We start from the raw sequence: 19,631 nt of genomic DNA, 5'->3' as shown, positions 1-19,631 counted from the left end.
TGGATTCAGGGCAAAGACTTGTTTTTTTGCCTTTTGTCCTACTCTTCAAGGTTCAAAGTTCCTCTATATGACTCAGATATGCAAAGTTTTTACTGTTGGCTGCTCTTTGTTGGTACGTGGCCATAGAATGGTTTGGAAGTGTTTGCTCTGTCTTATATGAGGTTGTGTTACTGTTAAATAACAAGAGAGTGCAAACAAGTGTTTTAAGAAAACCCTCTGAGGGACCACTCATGACAATCACAATGCATGACACTGAGAATGTTTACTAGAGGAAGAACCAGATTAGTCCCTAAGTGGGGAAGCAGTATTTGAGAGAGTTTCCATTTTCATCTGTGAGAATTCATCTTCATTAAGAAACTTTTTGTTGTTGTTGTTAATGGTAGAGTTAGTTTCTCTCATCTATTCCATTTTGAAACAGGAAACCTTTTCGATTGCACATTGTTTATTGTGAAAGGAAAATTTATGATGGAGGTGGTGGGGCTGAGAAACCTCTGTGGTTTCTGCATGTTGCTTTCAGATGAATAATAATTTTACAAGAAGAAGTCAAGCTGGATGTCGGTACCCTGAGAAGTCTAGGCAACCTGAATATTTTACTGGAGTCTACTGATAAACTAGCTGTCGGTGTCCTATCTTACTAAGTAAGATTATGAAACAAATATGATTAAGATGTAGCTTGCTGCTGTGCAGAATTAATAGTTCTTATTTTTGAAGCAGTAGTACTATCCCCTGTATATTGGTAAATGTTTGTAGCACCATCTGGTTTCATTTCATAGGTATTTGGGGCTAATTATGAATTTAGTTGATGCAGGGCTCTTGATATTTTTGTGACTGCAGAAATGGAGGTTTAAAAAAATATCCTTTGTAGGGATGTGCTAAAGCCCCATGAAATCATATAGTAACAGTCGCCTTCATTTTGGCTTGTAACTGTGTATGAATACTTGCCACAAAAAGCCGCTGTCAGTGTGGTACTAGTAGTACAGGAAGGTGATAGGATTCAGTTCATTTTCATTTATCCTTATGGAGAGTACAGATGGATAGATGAATGATAGGCCTGCCATTCTAGGGCCGGTGGTGCTAAATGCAGAGCCAGAAATTTTTGCCAGATAAATATCCTTAGTTTGGGGCTTCATTGTGACCTATTTAAGCTTCTGCCAATTTATTCAAATTGTGATATTAAAATGCTCCAGACAGAATGATGTCATAGTGTCAGAACATTGCAACTTGCTGCTTGAGGTCAGGTTTGGATTTTAGCGTTGGATACTTAAGAATGAGGAGTATGCAGTGGGAAGAACTGCATATATTTGGCAGGCACAAGACTAACTGTCTTTGCTTTTCTGAAGAGGATGCAATTTAAGGTCACTCTCATTGCCTAAATCATTAGTTGGGCATAAGAGGAGGAATGCATGGTTTTCCCCTAACTTACCTGTTAATATGAGTGGGCAACACATGGGTCAGATTCTACCAAGGAGCTGCCTCTCCCTCCCCACCCCCTTCTGTGAGTGGTCAGAATTTGTACATTTGTGAGTGAATGTTAGCACAGCAAATAAAAAAGACTGATACGAGGAAGTGGTGAGCTGCAGTTAATAGAAAGTCATTATTTGTGAAAGAATTAAAAATTATATTCATAATTTTGGTTTGTAACTGATCGTTAACATACGTTTTATCCACTTTTAATTATTTCACCATGGCTTATGGTAAAATAGATGGTTTTTTGATAGTTAAGCCTCTGCCATTGTTTATTTTATTAACCCTTTTGTGGGTTTAGGGTTTAGCCTCTCCAATTGAGGAACCTGACTCATAAGGCAAATTGTTACTGAAAGTCTCTACTTACTGGAATGTGGGTTCGGGTGTTGGCAAAGGTGCATTGGTATGGCTTTCCCTATTCGTCTTCATTATTTGTCAAGAATGAAAATGATGGTGTTCATTTATGAATGCATCCATGGGCTTTGTGGAGGGAAAACACATAAATCACTATAAAGGGTGTTTATCACTACTCTATCACACAGTAATAAAAAGGCATTGATAAATTACTAACTGAAAATATATTTTATTTAATTGTGAAATGCAGAAGCATCCCTCACTTGTGTTTACCTTTTTTTTTTCCTTTGTCAGTGGTGAAGGAAGTGGTTCATAATCTCAACATTGTCCTGGTGATTACTTCAGGATCTTTATTATGAGTCCAAAAGTTAATCCCTTGACGTATCACCTAACTGTTTTATAAAATAACAGCAATAGCCTGAGTTTAGCTTGTGAATAACAGAAAATAGTAACTTTCAAGTCTAACCAGTAGTTACATGAAAGGCAGGGCTAGGTGTTTGGTTAGCATTTTTTCTTTAGGAAGCCTCTTCAACAAGGGCAGGTCTTAGAAGGATAAATGTGATGCGAACTTTAAGTTCAATACGTTGCACCTACCCACAAAGCAAAAGAACTTATTTTACAGGGGACATGAAGCAGTCTCAGACCATAGGAGAAATACCCAGTAAGTGTGTAGTTTTACCATTCCTTGGCCTCTAGAATTTAAAACAGTCAACTGAGACTCCAGTTCTAACTAACTGTCATGTTTTCAGAGGGCAGACTTCTTCTTCTTCTTCTTCTTTTTTTTTTTTTTTTTTAAAGATTTTATTTATTTATTCGACAGAGATAGAGACAGCCAGCAAGAGAGGAAACACAAGCAGGGGGAGCGGGAGAGGAAGAAGCAGGCTCATAGCGGAGGAGCCTGATGTGGGGCTCGATCCCATAACGCCGGGATCACGCCCTGAGCAGAAGGCAGATGCTTAACTGCTGTGCCACCCAGGCGCCCCCTCAGAGGGCAGACTTCTATACAAGGTCACTGAGAGTAGGAGGGAGTCATTGCTCAGTTGTGTTTGTTTGTGAGATGAAAAGTGTTTTGTAACCAAACATCAGTTTACTGAGAAAAAGAATGGTAGCATATCCCAAAGCATCCCATTTAGACATATTTTCTGGCCTTAGCTCTATGTGTCAGTTTAAGTCAATAGCTAACCCCAAACTCTTCCGGTCTGTGGATGCCTGTTTGATACTCATGAATACACATCCGGGTTCAAATATACCTGACATATGGAGTCTGTTCCAAAGCTATTATAGAGATGGGTCTCTTAAACACTTAATCAACATTTATTGAGAGCCTACTATGTTCCTACTAAGTGCTTGTTACTAGGGATACAAAGCTAGATAAGATGTATAACTCTGCCTCTGACCTGTCAAGGAACTCAGACACCAACATCAGAGCCAGGCATATAAATGGTAATTTATTATTTATATTATATTTATTAGGTCATTACCATGTCGTATGGACAAGGCTGTAATACAGACCTATGGGAAGTGCAGCGGAGGCAAAGTGAAGAAAAGCCTCCTTGTTTTTCTGGCTACTGTTCAGACAGTTGTCTGTCTGGATTCTGCTGGGCACTACCTTTAGGAACAGCATTATTGTACTCTTGTTGGAAATGCTGAGGTGAGGGTAAGGAAATGATTGCTAATCAGTATGGGAGGAATGATGATTTATTAATGTGAGGTTCCTGAGCATGGCTTTCACGAGCGTCTTAGCCAGGTGATGGAAAATGGAAGAAACAGTTTTCCAGCTAATAGATACTAAATGTACTGAGCTTACATGGATGTTCAGGAAATTAGAAAAGAATTAATTGATGTCAAAGAGCAAAGCAAGTTGAGTACCTGCCTACGTTTTGTCTTGCTGTCCTTGTCATTTATTTGAAATTACATCATTGAAAGAGTTTTAAAAGCATTTAAAAAGTGATGATGCCAAGTAGCCTTTTCCTGCATTTTACCCTCAGTACATCGAGTACATTTGTCAAGCTTGGAGTGTAATTCATTCTCCATCTTTATAATTTTACTGCAACTGTAATATATTTTAAAGGTTGTCAATCAAAGATGCTTGGAATACATGCAGCTATTTTAACAAACAATAGTCAGTATTCTTTTCTAAGATGAATTGCTCATACCTCTGAAAAATATTATATGTGGGATAAAACGTAGGTTTTGGATGCCTGTTGTTTGTGTTTGTTGAGTTTGAGATATCACCGTCCCTGGGCCCTTGGAATAGGGAATATCATTTATTTGAATTATTCTTCATGCATTTTCTTTTCTTCAGTGAAGTTGCTCCATGTTAGCAAAATCATGGGCACTGCTAAACCTGGGTAGATGATAACACATCAAGTGTCTGAACAGTTTTGCTTAATACTGAGATTTTGAACTTGTGTTTGGCTAAGTGAAGTGATCCCAAAGTTTGCTCCTTTCCCCTTTTAGGAAAAATTTTTGATAAAGTAAAAGATTTAAAGGAATCCTACCACATTGCCTTGGTTTATCCTTGTGACTTAGGACATTCATTTAACAGAAGATTTAATCAGTTAGTCATCTTTTCAACTCTTACAAAGTCTTTACCATTCAGATTTTAAATCAACTCCTCCTCTCTTCAAAGTTGCTTTATATGCGATCTATTCATTTCACCATTCATTTATCAAATTCCATCTATGGAGAGATAGATATTTATAAATACCCATTCCATTCTATGTAGTATAGTGTAGTATACTTACTCTAGAACGTAGAAAGTGCTGCCGTGGGTTGTAAATACAGTGCTGTGACATAGGCTGTGGTGGGGGAGAATGGCTTGCTGGGGGTGAAAGGTCGATAAGGAACGCAGCTTGGTAGAGGTGTTATCCAGCCACTCTTTCAAGGATGTTTTGGATTCCACTGAGGTACAGGACACATCAGGCTGAAGGAATGTGGGTAAAGGGAGATTGTTGAGAAGGTAAGTTAGAGAAAGATGAAGAGGCTTTCTGCTTTTTCAAGGAGTTTGGACTTTATTTATTTGGTAGAAGAGAAATGTTAAAGTCTTTGAGCAGAGTGTGAAAAACAGTCAAGGCTATGCTGTGGCAGATTACTCTCGACTCTATGAAGGATGGATTAAGAGAAAAGAAACTTAAAAATAGAAGTAGTGATCAAGAGGAATTAAAACAGACGGGGCAAGAAATAACGAAGGGCTCAGCTGGAGAATTGAGAGTCAGTATAGCAAGTGTAGGTTCAAATGTGGGAGGCATTTTGGAGGTAAAATTTACAGGTCCCAGTGACCCTTTAAATATAGAGGGTGAAAGAGAAGGTGAAGTGAAAGTGACTCGAGGTTTTTAGCCTGAAGGCAGTGATGCTCTTAATGAGATAAGGAACATAGTAAAAGGGGAAGCTTGGGAGCTGGTGCATAAGTTTGTTTTTGGCCATGTTGAGTTCGACATGCCAGAGTGAAATGCATTTTGAAGTAAGAAAGCTGAATGTGCAGTTGAAGAGAGAAGTTGAAACTGGAGACACTTGTTTGGTAGATATGCCCGCAGGGGTAGTATTTCAAGCTGTAGACCATCAAGAGATTTGCAATGCAGAGTAGTAGAGGAGAGTCAGAGGGAAAGTCAGAGATTGGCATTTTGTCTGTGTGTGGGGTTGTACTTATAATTAGATGGCAGTGAAGGAGAGAGAATCCTGCAAAGGACAGTGATGAGAGAGGTAGGAAAAGAATTAGGGCAGATTGATTTCTTGGGGAGAGACAGCTTCAATTAAGGAGATAGTTTCCAGTTCCGAGAAAACCAAATTCAAGTCCAAGTAGAGAAAACCAAGCAGGATAAAAGTTTAAGAAGTTGCTGAATTTCAGTAGTAGAGGCCATTGTTGACTTTTCAGAGTAGTTTCATTTACATGGTGGGGCTAGATTAAAAAGAATGTGTGGATAACTTAACAGTTGTTCTCTAAGTGTGACAACTGGTGAAATGGAAAGAAGTTCTGATAGAGGGCTTGAGGGTTTGAGCGGAGCATAACTTTGTGCATGGTGCTGTAGGAGAGGTTCACACATTGAGGGGAAGGGATGTAGGTAGGGAGCGATGTAAAGTGTAAAGGAAGAAGAAATAATAAAGGGTCATCCTAGATTACAACGTGGGAGGGAAAGGCTAAGAACAAGTAGATGAGTAAACCTTGGGAGATAACTAACTTCTACTTAGATAAGAGGGAAGTAAGGAAACAGGGTTTTGAGAGAATTTGTAAATTTTATGTTGGGTTGTCAGGAAGTGATTTACATTTGTAATGTTTAAACCACATTTTAAAATTATATATTATAGAATAACAATATATATTTTAATCAGTCTTCTAGCAGTTAAATGGATAAATAAGTAACACATTGAGATGGAAATAAGTTCTTCTCCTGTATAGTAAGATCATTTTAGAAACATGCTGTGACTTAAATGATGCCACAATGCTATTTTTATCTACTCTGCTTGGGCATATGGGTAAGTTGATTTGTTGTTGTTGCTGTTGTTTTTAGTATTTGCAAATTGCTGATATTTTCCTAGTCATAAAGGAAGCATTTTGAAAATAACTGACCAAATTTTTAGCTCTTTTACATATTAATATTTAAATAATTGTTAAGCTCATTCATGCCATCTTCCAATAGCAATAACAAAAATAGTGATTAAGGTAAATGTCCTACCTGTTCAGGTTGTACGTCAGCCGAGTACTGCTGATGTATTAATTCCTATCAGGAGTACTGACCTGGGCTTATTACTGTTAGCTGCTTTCAAGCACAAAACACTCCAGACTTTTACAGAGTTTCAGGTAGTATGAAGAACTCTAGGAGCTGAAAGAACTCTTAATGATCCTCAACAGAGCAGTCAGTGTCCCGGTCTAATTCTCATATGTTGGCAAAATCTGCAGAGTTTACCAGGTTGTGGTATAATACAAAATACAGAAAAAAGAAGTACTAGGAAGTCCTGAGTGCCAACTCTGTGCTAGGTACTGCGCAGAGCACTTTACATTCCCTCTTCTAAGAATCATCACATCCTAAGGGTTTTCTAGAAGAAGAAACTGACCCAAAGTAGCAAAGCTAATAAATGGAAGCACTAGAGCTAGGTTTGATTGACTCTTGAGTCTGTTTTCATAGTATGAAGATTCAGGCACACCGTTCCGTGGAATAATATGATTCTTCCTCTTTCCACGGGAAGGGAATCAAAAGGCTCTTTACCCCCTAATATTTGATATGATTAAATTCTTCTCGAAACTTTGTACTCACTTAGACAGGTTTATTCACCATAGTTATGGTTATCCTATTTGTAATACTATCTTCTGAGAAGTTCGTTGTTCCTTTCCTCCTTCTACACCTTCTTTCCTCCATCAAGTATTTATTGTGCATCTACTGTATGCAAGATTCTACGTTAGGTGAAGGAAACAGACCAGTAAGAGATACATTCTCCACCTTTAAGGAAGATCAGCTTTCATCTGGAAGGAAGATAGTGAACAAATGAATACACAATTGATATTTTAGTTACAGCTAGTCAGTTATTTAATAATGCTTATATTTAAAGAAAGCTTTTAAAGGAAGCTTCACTGAAAACCATAAATGATTTGCTAGTTGCCCCCAGATCCTACCTTAAGTAATATACTAGATTCATAACCAATTTTATATGCTAACCTTCTTGTTTTCCCCAATTAATATTTTATATAGAAAGAGTTTTGTATTATTTTTATACTCTTTACATTTTGTACTGTATACGTTTATGTACTTTTATGTACTTAGGATGATTTGCTAAATTAAGGTGGGAAGAACTCAAAGGACTCATGGATGCTTTTTATCATAATATACTTCTGACTAATTGCAATAAGGAACCTCTTAAAACATTTATGTGAGGAGCACAGACAAGGGATTCTTTCAAGCTTTTCATGCTGTTGTTGAAAATGGGGTATTTCACTTCGTGGGTATATTGCTTGATTTAATATAACTGAATCCTCCATGAAGTGAAGTGTGCTTTATAATGAAAGTCTGTTATAGTATAGGCACAATTCCTCACTGTTGAAGTATCCATTTGCTTCAGTAGAATTTCTTTCATACATTTCAGGGGCTGGGGTGAACCTAAGAAATATGTTAGCTGACCTAAAACCTCTTTGTTAACTTTTGATTGGAAGTTTTAATTAAAACACAATGGGGAAAATCTTTAAATACAGAGGTGTTCCAAGAATAATTAATAGCTTTGAAAATTGTTATAGCACTAGCAAATCCTGTGTTTATATTTGTGCCTTTGCTTTGATATGGTGAAATATGTATTTAATGTATGTGAATATACAGTATATATATATAGTGTGTGTGTGTGTATATATATATGACATATATTTTTATGTATGTGAAACGGTGCAGACATATATAGAGAGACCCCCTTAAAAATCTCTAAACACATTTAAACAGATACAACAGGCAGTTGCATAGTGTTATGGAGAGAGTGCCTGACTTTCAACTCTAGATGTTCGGGTTTTGAGCAGTAAACTCAGCTACATTCCGTTTCTTTGTTTTAGTATTATTCCATCACAAGGAGGGAATTGGTCATTGTGATTTCCAAGGTTCTCTTTAGCTCTAAAATCCTTTGACTCAATGACTATAATGGAATTTGTAGCCTAATTCAGTACTGCGTGTTTCGCCTGTTAGTTCAAGAGCAAAGAGTAACATTGCTAATGAGCCGATTCTTTCACGCACTAGTTGATGCCCTAAAAAGTTCGTCATTGTATAATATGACCGTAGATTTATTCTTTTTAAAGCTTTTCTGTGTTGGCAATAGGGAGCAACTTAGATATTTCTAGAAGACATCTAAGTCATTTGAATCTGAACTTGAACCTTGTGGTGAGCTTGATTTTTCTCCTTAACATACTGTTTTTAGAAAAGCAATTTTTCTTTCTCTGGCTTTTGCAGTTCCTTGCACATAGCAGGCACTCAATAAATATTTATTGTATTGAATTTGACCTGCTTAGAAGTCATAGTCCTGGTGTAGGGTTATTCATTTTTGGCAGGAGCTGTCATAAATCACAGAGTTTAATACTAATCCAGCTGATGAACTGTACACTCAGCAGCATATCATAGCTCAGCATTGTACGCTTACACTTTCCCAAATGCAAATTTAGAAAACTGCATGGCCTCCAGGAGCCCTGATGAACGGAATCTAGCCTATTTTAAATCTACGTGGGTCACTCACCTGCAGGTTTCCTATGCCTTCACCTCTTAGAATGACTGCCTTGACTCCTCATGCTACTGCTCTACTCTCTGGTGCCTCTCAAGCCTTTGCATACCCTTTGGCCTGGAATATACCTTTTGCAAATATAGGTATGCCTTTCTTGATACTCTTTTCCATGTCAAGATAGGAGGGAGCTGCTGCTTTTCTCCTCCAGCACTTTGTACTCTCTTCCATTACAGCCCTTAAAATCTCCTGTAATTCTTTTTTAAGCCACCTGTCTTTTTCACTGGAAAACTCCTTGAGGACAGGTCTGTGATTTATTTCATTCTGCATTCCCTAGGGTCTGAAACAGTGCCTGACACAGACACGTTTGTAAAAGTAACAAATGGGACTTGAAGTTCATGGAAATTTGCAAATGGTGTAAAAATAAAAATGTAAATGAGGTTAGCCAGGGATCATTAATTATATGCCTAATTCTAATTAAATTGTGAGATAGTTAGAAAGAAGATCAGCCTGAGATTCAGAAGATGCAGGCTCTTGTGTTGGAGTAATGATTTTTTAATAGTCCCTTAATCTTTGTAGTTCTTCGTTTCTTTATCTGAAAATGAATGGATTGTACAGGATCTTTCCGAAGATCCCTTAGAGCAAGAATTACATTGCTCCTAAGTTAATTATAGAGAACTAGGTCTCTTCTGCCAGACTCCTTGAGGCAGGAAGTATGTTCTAGTCATCTATAATTTCCTGGCAATAGCTCAGTACCTGGTGTATAGTAGTTATGCAAACAATTGTACCGAATAAAGCAATAAATTCCCAGATAGAATTACAATTTAAATAAAGCAAATGAGAAAAGGTCAGGTAGAGGATAGTAAATTAAAAATCTGTAACACTTAAAATAATCTGTTAAAGAACATTTACTTGGAATGTCTGAAGAAAATACCTGAGAGAATTTTTTTATCAGTTAAATGTTCACCAGTAGACGAAATTAATTTAAAACTGCCTAATCCCCTAACTACAAGTTAATAATTTATCAATCTGTGACATACTATACCAAGTTTTATGTCACTGAGATTAAACTGTGCCTGCCGTAGGATGTGGCTGGCGATATTTTTGAAATTTGTACGTACTTGTGATACTATTTTATAGTTTTAAGAATTGAAAAACTTTACCTCGCTTGGATTTGTTAAATCATTGACGTATTTGGGACTTCATCAGTCTTTAGGGTAGACTGAGCTTCTCTGATTATATCATAGTCACAAAAGTAGAAAGAAGGTAAAAAGCTTTATTAACCCCTTTATACTTTTCTCATGATTTGACATTATTTAATAAGTTATATGGCATCTTACCTTTCCAAGAAATTAAGGGCATCAAAATAATGTTCTTATATTTAATCTACATTGTGCCTTTACGTTATTGATTTGAATACTAGTATATTCAATAATGAAAATAACGGAGTAATGTAATCATGCAGTTTGTGTGTGTGTGTGTGTGTGTGTGTGTGTGTATGTATAATAAGTATGTACATGAAGTATTCTAGAGAATCAACCAAGCCATCTATGTATCCATTTGTTAATGTCTATACTATATGCTAGATACTTCTACATTGTATATAACCACAAGGAGGAAGATACGATAATGTCCTCCGCTAATGTGTGAAATGGTTGTCTTAAATTAAGGGCTGATGCTTGATAGTTTGAGCCAGATTTTTCTTCCCACAAAAATTGTATAGTTATTTCTTAAAACAAGTGTGATAGTAAGTGTGAATACTTTTTTCATTTGTTGTTTCCTGGATTTATTGTGTTTGTGGTTCTTGAAGCTATTACTGTTCAGCTGTTTTCTATTTGGCCTGAGCACTTCTGTGAGTAACTCAGGGGTGAATCCATGTTTTGTAGAACCTGAAATTTGGAGAAGTCCTTTTAAAGAAAAATAATACAGAAATACAAATACAAAATTGGGTATGAAAGTGAATATTTTTTTAGATTGATAAGTAAGACACAAGTTATAAATTTTTAGAACATTGATAAATCCACAAACATCAGAGAAATAATTTTGACTCTGTACGCTTTATACTTTGATTCTCTTCCATTGCCCATGTTTATTTCCAGTTCTGTAAGTGACCAAATCTGAGTTGGATCTTCCTGCTCCCATGCTATTTGCAGCTCCATGGACACTTGAAGTCTCCCCAAATCCATTCTTCTATTGCGTTGGCTGACAACGATTTAACTAGCTCTGAAAGTGACTGGGCATCTCACACACCTTCTACCAAAGCCACACTAAATGTATTTCCAACTCAGATTCCCATCAGCCAGATTTGAAAAATGCCCACAGCCGTTCCAGTGCCACCCAGCAGGAGGCTAAGTGCGATGAAAGGGAAGTCATACTGGAAAAAGACAGAAACCTTACCAATTATGTTTAAAATATCTTGCTCTGGAAAGTGTTACAAAGAATCCATGAGGAAGGCCTTAGGAGAGGGCTAGCTCTCTGAGGGACCCTCAAGCCTCTGCCTCACTGGCTTCTCAGGAAAGCTGCCCTTCTGTGTGAGAGTGTGCACTTTTACACTGTGTACGCTCTTGTGCCAGATCTAATGGTTTCATTTAAAAATGGTTTATCTGGGTGGTTCCTTTCACCCTGGTTCAAGGGGGAGGAACAAGATGGGTTACCTTACTTTTCGCAGAAGTTATTTTCAGTTCTGCAGGCATTCCCAAATGCGCCAGTGGTTGGGTGGCCCCTGATGGAATGACTGAACCGTTATGTAACATGTGTTTATAGGCATGGGATACGATGTGGGGAGGTGGAGGAGACTCGTTCGGGCCTGACACCTGTTTACTACTTAATAACTCAGTTATTAAAATTGCACCTCTTTTATTCTCCTCAGGGTTCAGGAACAATATACCAAAACGTTAATTAAAATCTATGAAAGACAGGTAACTGGGAGTTCAGTGTAGTAAAATAATACCTAAGTGTGAGACATTGGTTGCCAGCAGAAGAGACCCATTTCCTAATTTTTATTAAAAAAAAAAAGAGACTAGTAGTGGTATACAATACTTAGCACACTGGAGTTCTACAAAGCCATGAACAATGGGATATTGTAGAAGAGAGAATGAAAACTTGAGAGGGGGAAAGTAAAGGTGTGACAGTGACAAAGATGAATGGGTGGAGAAGAAAATTAGATTTAATTGTGTCAAGATGGATGCAGATATTTACCAGTTCTTTGTAGAATGGAGATAGTGTTTTAAGATCAATATTTATATTGTGGAAAATGAAGAAATAGTAGTTTGATAAATTTCTTAACTTTTCTATGAAAGAAATTATTGTGGTTCCTATGAAAATGTTTTATTTTTGTCTCTTTTTTAGGTCAGACTGTGCCAAAATCCCAAGCTTCAGTTGAAAAATAGCCCACCCTATATACTTGATATTTTACCTGATACATATCAGCATTTGCGACTTATATTGAGTAAATATGACGACAACCAGAAACTTGCCCAACTCAGTGAGAATGAATATTTTAAAATCTACATCGATAGTCTAATGAAAAAGTCAAAGCGGGCAATAAGACTCTTTAAAGAGGGCAAGGAGAGGATGTATGAAGAACAGTCACAGGACAGGTACGAATGCTTCAGCTTTTATTGTTTTTGCTTCACTGAATAAATGTCACCATGTATTTGTTTCAGAAGAAATTTTGCGTTTGTAAAATTGCTTTTCTTGTTACTTAAACCTTGTAGTTTTACTTAAATTTTTTCGTGATAATAGCTACTTTATGAGACCCTGGGTTTTTTTTAGACTTTGGTTTTTAGAGGAGTTTTAGATTTACAGAAAACTTACTCCAAAGTACAGAGTTCCCATCTACCCTCCTGTTATTAATATCTTGCATAGTGTAATACATTGATAAACCAATATTGATATAGTACTATTAACTAAAGCTCAGAATTTGTATTAGGATTCACTCTGTGTTGCACAGTTCTGAGGGCTTTTACAAATATGTAATGTCATGTATCTACCATTATAGTGTCATATAGAGTAATTCCACTGCCCTAGAAATACCCTGTGCTCTGCCTATTCATTGCCTGGCAACCACTTATCTTTTTACTCTCTGTATAGTTTTTCCTTCTTTAGAGTGTCATACAGTTAAAATCATGTAATATGTAACTTTTTCAGACTGCCTTCTTTCCCTTAACAATATGTGTTTAAGGCTCCTCTTGCCTTTTTGTAGCTTGATAGCTCATTTCTTTTTCTTACTGAATAACACTCTGTTGCATGGATGTACTGCGGTTTGTTGATCCATTCATCTCCTGAAGGATATCGTGGTTGCTTCCAATTTTTGTCAGTTATGTATAGAGCTGCTGTAAATATTCGTATGCAGGTTTTTATGTGCACGTAAGCTTCCAGTTCATTTGAGTAATGACCTAGGAACATGATTCATGGGTCTTATGATAAGCCTATGTTTAGCTTTGTAAGAAACTCCCTACTGTTTTCCAAACTGGCTATACCGTTTTTGCATTCTCACCAGCAATGAATGAGAATTCCTGTTGCTCTCCGTGCACCAGTATTTAGTATTGGAGGGAGTGTCTTTAACACGCAGTCTTGACTGGATATGTGCATGTCATAGATGTGGATGGAAGATGATGCTTGATTCTCACGGTTTGACTGTTAAGTGAGAAACTGAACAGGGGTGGCAAAGACTGAAGGGATGTCAACTGAATCTTCACTTTACAGCCAGGATTCCAGACCTAGAGACACCCCTTTAAAGTTTGTCGTCTGCTATTACAATGTTACATCTCATGATATATCTTAAATCAAATGAAGAAAAGTAGTTTTCCATTGCTGGGATATTTTAAATACATCTAGAATATTCACTAATAGTGATAGTATATTTAGATTTCCACATTTGAAAACAAATGTTAATTAAAATATATAATATCTTAATATAGGTAAGTTGGATTTTAGTTTAAGACACTTAATCTTTCTGGATTTTAGTTTCTTTACATAAAGGAAAACCTCCAAGAAACCTCTAGTGTTTCTTTCAGGTCAGAAAAGCTAGCCTCATGTAGTCTGATAAAACAGAGGGTTACATAATAGCAAATTCAGTTATGTAGGTGTGTAGGTGCTGAGCTTGTCTGTAAATAACCGCCAAACCAATACCCGGAATGAGTAAAATCATCAAAGTCAAGCGTGGAAAAACCCTCTGCCAAAATGTAAAATGGCATAAATGTCTACTTATTTATAATTTGTTTTCTAAATTAGTGATAAACTCTAACATAATCATGAATGTCTACCCAATTATAAGTCTAGGCTTCTCACTTAATATACTTGGATCACAGCGTGCACTTCTGGAAGGTGGGGAATCTTTCAGTTCCCTTTTAGTGTTAAAGCTCCAAGGCTTTCCAGGACTGCCACGAGGAATGGGAATCACCACATGGTATCAGAAGCAGAGTAGGGAAATATCATAGTGATTATTTCTTCTTACAGTTTTTTCAAGAATGACCAAGGTTATGGGGAGGCCAGCTGTTTATGTTTACAGAAACTGTATTTTTACTTTGTAGTTCTACCAGTGATTTAATAAAATCAAGTTGTTTTATAACTGTATTTATACTTCTTATTCAGACTTAGTAGCCCTGAAATTCTTCAGGAACCAGCAAAGAAATCCATTTAATTTCACTGATTAGGATATCAGGTTAGTGAGAAGGCATTTAGTTTCTCAGTCTAGGAATTTGAGCGGATACACTGTTTTCATTGGATGTAGTCATTTGCGATGTGGTAAACTTGTACCCCACTTTTATGACTTCTTTAGAAACCTGAAACATTTAATAACCCAGTGGATGTAATTACCATTTCATTTATAAATTTTGATATTTTTGGCTTTTTATGTGGGAGCATATCATGGGGGAATCTCTATAAATGTTGGTTGCTTGTGGTAGATTTCCACAGATGATGATAGGTTGCATAATGCTGACTGATCACATTGAGGTGGCTCTATAAATTCTGTGTTTTAAGTGTCCAAGTAAATTTTGTCACTCTCCTAAATTCAGCCCTAAGACAAAGTTTATTAGTTTCTATGCTGATAGTGTTCTGTGACCAGCTGTTTTTATGCAGAACTTACATTTCATACATTTAATCAGAGTTCATAATAATGGACCATTCTTGCTATACCATAACAAGGACACATATTTTGATTTATGTTTCTTTTGGTGGTAATATATTTTTACACATTCACTTCTAGGTTTCCTTAGGATTTTAAATGAAAGCTGAGGCCAAAGTGTGCCGTTGTACATGGAACTCTGGGACGTTTTGCTCTATAGAAATTAATAGCAACTTCTTAGAATGAATGTTCTTAAGTAGGCAACAAACTATTCAGTTTGGTAGGATGAACCTTATCGAACATGGATGATGCACTGATTACTGGGAATATTAAAAATTCTCTGAAAAATCTTTGCTTCTGCAAATAATGTCAATAGGGATGTTGGTATGATGAGCTAAAAACTGAAGGGAGCAGTAATAGGAGAAATAGTGATTTGGAGCCCACTGACTATACCAGCATTGCCCCGAGTGATTATGCACTCTATTGAAGAGAATTGTGCTGGGTGAGTTCATGAATCGAAGAGTTTATTTTAATGTTCCTGCTGTGTCAAAAATAAAGTTCTTTGTGGATTTGTTTTAAATGTAAGGGCAAATGGGAAAATTTCAGGTATCAACTTTGAATAAGCTCAGTTTTAATTGATTGCTGAAATATGAGTAGCCTGAATTTTTTAAAAACAATATTTACTTATTTATTTGAGAGAGAGAGAGAGACCACACGACCAGGGGGGAGAGGGAGAAGCAGGCTCCCCACTGAGTGAGGAGCCCCATGCAGGGCTCCCTCCCAGGACTCCGGGATCGTGACCTGAACCGAAGGCAGACGCTCAACCGACTGAGCCACCCAGGCACCCCTGTAGCCTGAATTTTTAAAGCAATTCCATAAAATTTGTGACAAATATCATAGGTAGAAGAATAAATGAAGAAATATAGCAAATGGCATGCAATGTGTTTTGTGTATAGGTGAGAGGTAGAAATATAGAAGAATTTATTTGCTAGTGAAATAGATATTACAGGCATCATGAAAGCCTCTTCGAGAATGGATGGAATGATAATTTTTGGTGAGAGGCATATGCTGTATTCCTTGCTGGACTTTTACAGTAAACCTCTTCTTCAGTATCACTTCTCCCAGGTTTTTCTTTCTTTTCTTTTCTTTTTTTTTTTCTCTTTTCCTGCCTACAAACAATTGAACCTCACACTGAGTTAGTATGTCTCCAGCTGAATGTCTAAACCATTCTGAGCTGCTATTTTTGGGAAGAGTAATTCAGTGATTTCTGGCACACAGAAAGTTTTCGTGTGTATGTGTGGGGTGGAGGCTGGGGATCATGTAGAGAAGGGAGAATTTGTAGTTTCAAGCACAGAGGAGAGGTGGAACTTTTTATCATCTGGCTTAAATTTTTAGTGGCAAAAGTCAAAATGAGTGTGAAGGTAGTTATAGCTAACAAATGTAGAATTGACAGGAGGGCCTTTTCTTCAGAGATTTGACTGGTAGTTTCATCAGTTGGCCATTTCAGTAGTGAAATTTACTCTTTCCTGTCAAAAGTTATGTGTTAATCACGTGCTCGGCAAGGCTAGGTTTTGGACACTGTTTAAGAACACCCAGAGGGAATGGCCTAAGGGTACTCACATTTTCCATTTTTCAGAGATGCTTCAGTGAACCAGAGTGCAACAACCCATCTTCCCCTCCCACACTCTGGTTTACAACCACTGAAACAAAACCAAAAGTCAACTGAGGTGGAAAAATAACTCTACGTTTGATGACCTATCAGTGAAGAAATAAAGGCTTTTAAAAAATTCAAGCCAGAGAGTAATACATAAATGCTGTCATCTTATTAATGTCATTTCAAAGCCACTGGACCATTCCTTACGCACATGAATTGTAGAAAATCATAGCGTGCAAAGCTTGTATAATAATATGCGTTCCAAGTAAGATCTTTTTTAAAAAAGTATTTCAACATAGAAAAATTAGTCCTGGAAGATGCTAGCCTTTATTTAAAATCCTTCAGGAGTATCAAGCAAAAATCTTTCTCTCCACTGACCATTTGATTGAACAAAGAAAAATTTATTACCTTCTGTATTAATGAAGTGTTTTCCCTCTACAGGACTACAAATCACTATACTCACTGTTTATACCTGTGCTGTAACTTATGAGATAGTGTACCAAGAACATTTTGGAACAGATATTTTAAAGATACATGGTTAGGTTAAAAGTGGAATCACAAAATATCAGCAACAGGGGTGCCTGGGTGGCTCAGTTGTTAAGCGTCTGCCTTTGGCTCAGGGCCTGATCCCAGGGTCTTGGGATCGAGCCCCATATCAGGCTCCCTGCTCCGCTGGGAGCCTGCTTCTTCTCCCACTTCCCCTGCTTGTGCTCCCTCTCTCGCTGGCTGTCTCTCTCTGTCAAATAAATAAATAAAATCTTAAAAAAAAAATCAACAACAATAACAGGAACAACAAAAACACAAAGTTGCAAACAAACCTACTTAGCTTTCTTCAGACCCCTGTATGCCAACATGGCTTTGGCCAAATAATAATGTATCAATTTAGATGTTTAAATTTGTATAAATACAAATGTAGTTGATTGCGTTGGTCATGGAAGTAGTAATGAAATTCCTTCTGGGTTTTCAGTTTAACTGTGTGAAGAGATCTACCTATATGCACAATTTGGGCTTTATGTAATAGTTTTCATTATTACTAGAATTCGCAGGTTAATGGCCTTGTTTAAAATGCCACATTAAGTTCTACATTTTCTCATAGGCAGCTCTGTACGTTGCGAGAAGGAAATAAGCAAAAGAGTGCTTTTGAATGTCTGATGCCATTTCTGCTCCAAGTGTTCTTTGTAGCCTTGGTTGGTTTCCTGACTCCAATCTATATTTTTTTAGTCTTTAAATTATTTTCTGGATGGCCACAATATTTTTTGGTTCAGACATTTCAACATCATAAAACAAAGATACAGTTTGTTTCAAACTAAAGCTACTGTTGCTGTATCAGTCTGTTAAATAATTTTTTAAATCCAGTAGTAGTTTCTAGTAAGAATACTGTTTTTGTTATTAGAATAATCATTTTCAGGAGAATTAGTCTTCGGGAAGTTATGTCTTTCTTTTATAAATAATTTGTACAGTATTGAATGTATTTCATATATTTTATGATATATCTATTATTTAATGATGCATAAGAGGGAATGGTTTATACTTTTTTAAGAAATAATCTGACATTAAGAAAATTAACCTAGGCTTTCTATTTCTCTCTCTCCTTTTGTTTTTGTTTATTAATGGTGGAAATTGTAGTGCTTTTGCATTTCATGAGGACAAGGGACAAGTTGCAAGTAGAAAAATATGGTCTAAATAAATTTTTTTTTGAACACAAGTGCTTTAGTATAAACATTCAGTTGTCATTTAATTTTTTCAATTTGCATTCTGAGCGTGTTTTTTCTTTTTGATGGAAGACTAGAAGAACTAAAAGATTAACTTTTGATATTTTAAAATAGTATGTAACTTGGATTGAGAGGACAAATAGTAGTCAACCCTTTTGAGTAGCAGTGTCTGCCAGGTAGGAAATGGAATTTTCTTTAGAAAACTTGAAAATATTCCTGAGACTGACTTATCATAAATGAATAGAAAGTTTATTTAGTCTTGATAAGAATGCTTTCATTCATATTTTTTAAGCATCTGAGAGATGTGAATATGCTTTTCTAAAGTTTGGAATTGAAGGGGCTTATTAACACACTGTGAAAGGAGAGACCACAAGAAAGTTATTTAGACAAATGTTTTCAAACTTAAACAAAGGGAGTCTGTTAGAGTGGGCAGGTGAGAGCTTGAAGAATCTTTGACTGTTAAGGACTTTATGACTAACTACATCTATGCTGCTTTTGCTAAGTAGATACAAAGTAATTTTCTTATTGATTTTCATGTAAGTGAAAAGTGAATGGGGTTTTGCCAACAATTTCTTCTTTGGAGTACATTTTTAAAATCCAAAGAAGTTATTAAGATATAATTTAAAACTAAATTCATTTTTTTAAAATTTTAAATAAAATGTTTACATTTAATTCATTTAATTTAATTTATTTATTTTATTTACTTTCCCCCCCCCGCCGTATGTTGATAATCAGGCAGCCTCTAAATAACTCCTGATTTATTAGCTTTTAAAAATTTTATTGCAATTTATTTGAATTTCTTCCAAGTCAAATTATATATTATACACATATGGTATTTTGATTTTATAATTGGAGAATTTTTTCTACTTCCAGTTTAGAGTTTATTAAATGTTTACAAATTCCTGAGAGCAGTAAGCATAGTATTATAAGACAGTAAACCAGCTCACAAGACTCAAGTGAACTTGGCTTTATGGTTGAATACCTTTTATGTTTTTCAGTCTTAAGGCAGCTTATTAAAATTGATGATTTCCTTTCAGTAAATATCTGGTGACATTCAAATTTGATAATTAAAATCCAGAAGCACTCAGGAAAGAATGCCTGTTTTTAGTTTCATAATAACAATACTCCCAACAAAGAAGGTTGATGAATGATGTCTTTCAAGCAGCAGATTTGGTATTTAGTTAAAGACAGCTCCTTT

The 19,631-nt window shown here is 36.3% G+C and overlaps 1 protein-coding gene across 7 annotated transcripts in view; it reads left to right on the top strand.

The window, feature by feature from the left end:
* CBLB (Cbl proto-oncogene B) overlaps nucleotides 1–19,631 on the top strand; it is a 214,063-nt gene that overhangs the window by 2,036 nt on the left and 192,396 nt on the right. For all 7 annotated transcript variants that reach the window (XM_019796249.2, XM_011220820.3, XM_034657724.1 and 4 more), the window contains exon 3: nucleotides 12,346–12,596. In XM_019796249.2, coding sequence (XP_019651808.1) covers nucleotides 12,346–12,596 — 251 coding nt within the window. The remainder of the gene's footprint in view (nucleotides 1–12,345; nucleotides 12,597–19,631) is intronic.

This window comes from Ailuropoda melanoleuca, chromosome 1, assembly GCF_002007445.2.
Source record: "Ailuropoda melanoleuca isolate Jingjing chromosome 1, ASM200744v2, whole genome shotgun sequence".
Lineage (NCBI taxonomy): Eukaryota > Metazoa > Chordata > Mammalia > Carnivora > Ursidae > Ailuropoda > Ailuropoda melanoleuca.
This window is presented reverse-complemented; position numbering and strand designations above follow the sequence as displayed.